Source organism: Nicotiana attenuata, chromosome 12 (assembly GCF_001879085.1).
Source record: "Nicotiana attenuata strain UT chromosome 12, NIATTr2, whole genome shotgun sequence".
Lineage (NCBI taxonomy): Eukaryota > Viridiplantae > Streptophyta > Magnoliopsida > Solanales > Solanaceae > Nicotiana > Nicotiana attenuata.
Genome location: NC_032000.1, coordinates 46,011,990 through 46,017,500, shown reverse-complemented (window position 1 = coordinate 46,017,500; position 5,511 = coordinate 46,011,990). Strand labels below are relative to the sequence as shown.

The following is a 5,511-nucleotide window of genomic DNA, read 5'->3' as shown; positions in this document are numbered from 1 at the left end:
GTGGGAGGAAGGAGCCATGATGGCATCTGGGTTCGGGGGAGCTCAAAGAGGAATAATTCCTTCTTATGTGCAATTCCAACAAGGACAATCCAATTCTCCTCAACATTACTATCTACCTTGGGGTCCCCGGTACTCAGTTCCCCCACAATAATACATAATGTTTAATGCTCAGGATTATGCTAGGCCTCCCAATCACCAACAATGGAGGGCACCGATTCCACAAGTCTCCCTTTAACTCCGACCGAATTTTTAGGTGCCATATAATCCTCGTCCCCGACAGGAATATGTGGGAGAACATGAGCCAAAGAAAGAGTTCACCCCAATTGGAGAATCGTATACAAGCCTATTTCTAAAGTTGATACAATTGAAGTTGATTGAACCTATCATGCCGCGTTATGTGAATACAAATTCAAAAGGTTTTGACTCAAATGCAAGATGTGAGTATCACTCTAACACCCAAGGTCATAGTACCGAAAATTATTGGACATTAAATAAAGCCATTGAAAATTTGATTGAAGCAAAGGAAATTGTGGAACAAACAATGAGGATACTCCTAATATCACAAACAATCCGCTCCCAACTAATGATAATACACATTTTATTGGGTTGATTTGTGATTATCGGGATTATAAGCAGCCTGGAAAGATAGAGAGGGCTGTTGGAACCATAGGGCAAAAATAAAAAATAATAGTAAGCCCGCCGCAATTGGCACCATCGATTGTGAAAGGTGCGAGTTCTAGTTTGAACTTGGCAGGTTCGCAAAAAATGGTTCTCTATGTCCCTAGAAGCACAAAAAGGCTGAGGTTCAATTGGGTGGGCCAAAACTTTACATCCCTGGGGGGATTTAAAAGATTGTTCCGAATAATGGTTTGAGAAATATAACAGAGCCAGTTGTGATCCGACCTGTTGCACAACTCCTAGTGACAAACACAAAAGCTATTCCCTGGAATTATAACAAGACTATCATAACATATAGAGGAAAAGAGATAGTTGAAGAAACAGATGAAATGTGGGGCTTGACCCGCTCTGGAAGGTGCTATTCACCAGAGGAATTGAGAAAATCTAAGCAAGCCAGGGAAAGTCACTTGCTAGTGAACGAACCTGTTGCAGAAAAAGAAGCGGAGGAATTCCTTAAGAAGATAAAAATGCAAGACTACTCAACCATTGACCAACTAAGGAAAACCCCTGCTCAGATATCTTTGTTATCTCTGCTTTTGCACTCGGAAGAACATCGCCGTGTGTTGATCAAAACATTGAACGAGGCATATGTCTCAGTAAAACAACGGTGAATCAGTTAGAAAAAATGGCTGAAAGATTCTTTGAAGTAAATAGAATTACTTTCAGCGATGATGATTTGCCCGAGGAAGGGGCTGGGCACAATAAAGCTTTGCATCTTATGGTCAAATGTGAAGGGCATTACGTAAAAGGAGTCATGATTGACGGAGGCTCAAGTGTAGATGTATGCCCTCTTTCTACTCTACAACAGCTGAACATTGACACTAACAGAATTTGAACTAGTAGTGTCAGCATCAGAGCTTTTGATGGTTCAAGAAGAGACACTATCGGGGAAATCGAACTCACCATGACAATCGGCCCGGTTGATTTTAACATTTTCTTTCAAGTGTTGGATATGAAAACTTCCTATAATTTTCTTATGGGAAGGCCGTGGATCCATATGGCCAGAGCTGTACCATCCACTCTACATCAAATGGTTAAATTCGACTATGACAAGCAAGAAATTGTTGTCCATGGGGAGGAAGACTCATCCGTCCATAATGACCCGTCCATTCCATGTATCGAGGCCAAGGAAGGATGTGAATCCATCATATATCAAGCATTTGAGGTGATTGAGGTGGACCAAGTGGAAGAAGGAAAACCAATTCTGCATCCCCGTCTTTCAGCCACATCTATGATGGTAGCTTCGCTGATGTTGAGGAACGGCTATGAACCAGGAAAAGGATTAGGATCCTCTCTGCAGGGAATTGTGAACCCCATTGCTCCCTTTTTGAAGAAAGATACCTTTGGCTTGGGTTTTAAACCAACATCAGCTGACATAAACAGAGCCAAGACCCGCAAAAAGAATGGTTGGAAATTGTCAAACCAATCAAATCCCTCACATTGCTTACTCTTTTGTCAAGCCACAATTTGAAGAAGTCCAAAATCCTTCTACTCAGGATGACATTGATGAAGTTTGCCAGGGTCTCAAGGAGATGTTCTATGAGATCAATATGGCTCAAGTTGGTGAGGGCCCTAGCCGTGCAAGTGTTCAGCTGATTGGTTCAGATACCTCGCTTAGCAACTGGGAAGCAACTCCTCTTCCCATCAGGAAGGAGTCTTGGTAGTCTGTTTTGTTGCTTTTTCTGTATTTGGATTATTTTTAGGGTTGTAATCCATATATTTTAGTTTAATTGCTTTGCTTTGATGTTAATCCTTCTATCCTTTCAAATTCAATGAAATGAAGTTCCAGTTTCATAGTAAAATTCTATCTTTTCCTTTCCCTAATTTTTTTTAATTTCTTATCATTTTCAGTTTCGTTAATGCTAGCTTTAAAAACATGACATGCACGCGGAATTCATGCCCAGATCTTAAAAAGTTGTCTAATCTCGAACTAATGAATCAAGAAGTGAGTATGATGAAGATGAGGCTTTTAAGGAAATAAAAAGGGAATTGGATCAATTTGAGAATAAGCCTAAGCCTAACTTAAATGAAACCGAGGCAATTAACGTTGGAAGTTCTGAAGAAACCAAAGAAACAAAAATAAGCATTCATACTGAACAAAAGACGAGATATGCCATAATTCAAGTTTTGTTCGAGTACAAAGATGTATTCGCTTGGTCGTATGATGACATGCCGGGTTTGAGTGCCGATTTAGTGGTTCATAAGCTTCGCACATACCCTAATTATCCATCAATTCAACAAAAACAAAGTTAGTTTAAGACATACATGAGTGATAAGATTAAAGAAGAAATCATGAAGCAACTAAGTGCAAATGTGATCAGGGTCGTCCGATATACTACATGGTTAGCAAATGTTGTGCCGGTTCCAAAGAAGGATGGGAAAATCAGTGTTTGTGTTGACTATAGGGATTTAAACAAAGCTAGTCCAAAGGACAACTTTACCTTACCCAACATTCATATCCTTGTTGACAATTGTGCTAAACATGAGATCCAATCTTATGTGGATTGTTATGCCGGGTATCACCAAATTCTGATGGATGAAGAAGATGCAGAAAAGACCGCCTTCACCACTCCATGGGGAACTTATTGTTATAGAGTCATGACATTTGGTTTGAAGAATGCAGGGCCAACTTACATGAGGGCCATGACTACCATATTCCATGGCGTGATGCACAAAGAGATTGAAGTGTACGTTGATGATGTGATCATTAAGTCTAGAACACAAGATGACCATGTGCAGGACTTGAAAAAGTTCTTTGAAAGGCTACGAAGGTACAATCTCAAACTCAATCCAACTAAATGTGCATTTGGAGTTCCTTCTGGGAAGCTTTTGGGTTTTATAGTTAGTCGAAGAGGCATTGAGTTAGATCCCTCCAAGATAAAGACCATTCGAGAGCTGCCTCCCCTGAAGAATAAAAAAGAAGTCATGAGTTTACTCGGGAGGTTGAACTACATCAGCAGGTTCATCGGGCAGCTTACAACAACATGTGAGCCTATTTTCAAGTTGTTGAAAAAGAATGCCGCTATCAAGTGGACAGATGAGTGCCAAGAAGCTTTTGATAAGATCAAGGAATATTTGTCAAATCCCCCTGTTTTGGTCCCACCAGAACCTAGTAGGCCTCTATTTTTATATCTGTAAGTAATGGATAGTTCCTTTGGTTGTGTTCTGGGTCAACATGATGCCACAGGCAAAAAGGAACAAGCAATATATTATTTGAGCAAAAAGTTCACCACTTATGAGGCCAAATACACTCTTTTGGAAAGGACATGTTGTGTCTTAACCTGGGTCACTCAGAAGCTTAGGCATTATCTTTTTGCCTATACAACTTACCTCATATCCCGAATGGATCCCTTGAAGTACATCTTTCAGAAGCCGATGCCAACTGGCAGATTGGCAAAGTGGCAAATCTTGCTCACAGAGTTTGATATTGTTTATGTCTTTCGCACTGCCATGAAGGCACAAGCTTTGGCTGATCATCTGGCAGAAAACCCGGTTGATGATAAATATGAATCTTTGAACACAAATTTCCCAGATGAAGAGGTTAATTTAGTTGAAGACGTAGTCCAAGATGACAGTCAAATTTGGAAACTATACTTTGATGGCGCTGTCAACATCAAAGGCGTAGGGATTGGGGCAATTCTTGTATCACCTACTGGGTAACATTACCCTGCCACCGCGCGACTTTGTTTCTTCTGTACAAACAACACGACAGAATATGAAGCTTGCATCATGGGTTTGAACATGGCAATAAACCTAAATGTGCAAGAAATGTTGGTGATGGGAGATTCAGATTTGCTTATTCGGCAGGCTCAAGGTGATTGGGAGACTCGAGACATCAAGCTCATTCCATATAGACAATGTGTGGAAGATCTTAGCAAGAGGTTCAAGTCCATCGAGTTCAGGTACATTCCCAGGTTTCACAATGAATTAGCTGATGCCTTGGCCACCCTGGCCTCAATGCTCCCATATCCGGGTAATTCTCACATTGACCCATTAGAAATTCAAATTCGGGATCAACATGGTTATTGCAATACAATTGAAGCAGAACTAGACGATGAACCATGGTACCGTGATATTAAACAGTTTTTGAAAACAAGAGAATGTCCGGAACATGCTAATAGGGATCAAAAGAGAACTATTAGGCGACTCTCTAATGGTTTCTTTTTGAGTGGGGAAATCCTATACAAAAGAACCCCGGATTTGAATTTATTGAGATGTGTGGATGCCAAAGAAGCTGAAATGATTATGAATGAGGTGCATTCGGGAGTTTTTGGTTCGCACATGAATGGATATGTTCTAGCAAAGAAAATCCTTCGGGCAGGATATTATTGGCTTACTATGGAGTGAGATTGCTTTCGTTTTGTTCGCAAGTGCCACCAGTGTCAGATTCACAGTGATTTGATTCACTCGCCTCCTTCAGAGCTGTATCCTATGTCGGCTCCTTGGCCTTTTGTTTCTTGGGGAATGGACGTCATTGGCCCAATCGAGCCAAAAGCTTCAAATGGGCACAGATTCATCTTGTTTGCAATTGATTATTTCACCAAATAGGTGGAAGCTATTACATTAAAAGCAATTGAAAGCAGTAGTAGACTTTGTTCACTCCAACATCATCTGTCGTTTCAGCATTCCAAAAACCATTATTACAGATAATGCTGCTAATTTGAATAGTCATCTGATGAAGGAGGTATGCGAACAATTTAAAATTGAGCATCGCCATTCTACTCCTTACCGGCCCAAAGCTAATGGAGCTGTTGAAGCTGCAAATAAGAACATCAAGAAGATTCTTAGGAAGATGGTCCAAGGGTCTAGACAATGGCACGAGAAATTGCCTTT

The 5,511-nt window shown here is 40.6% G+C and overlaps 1 protein-coding gene across 1 annotated transcript; it reads left to right on the top strand.

Moving 5' to 3' along the window:
* Positions 4,408-5,025, top strand: LOC109236093. Its single transcript, XM_019402313.1, has one exon. It carries the CDS (start codon positions 4,408-4,410, stop codon positions 5,023-5,025), a length of 618 nt encoding a protein of 205 aa, XP_019257858.1.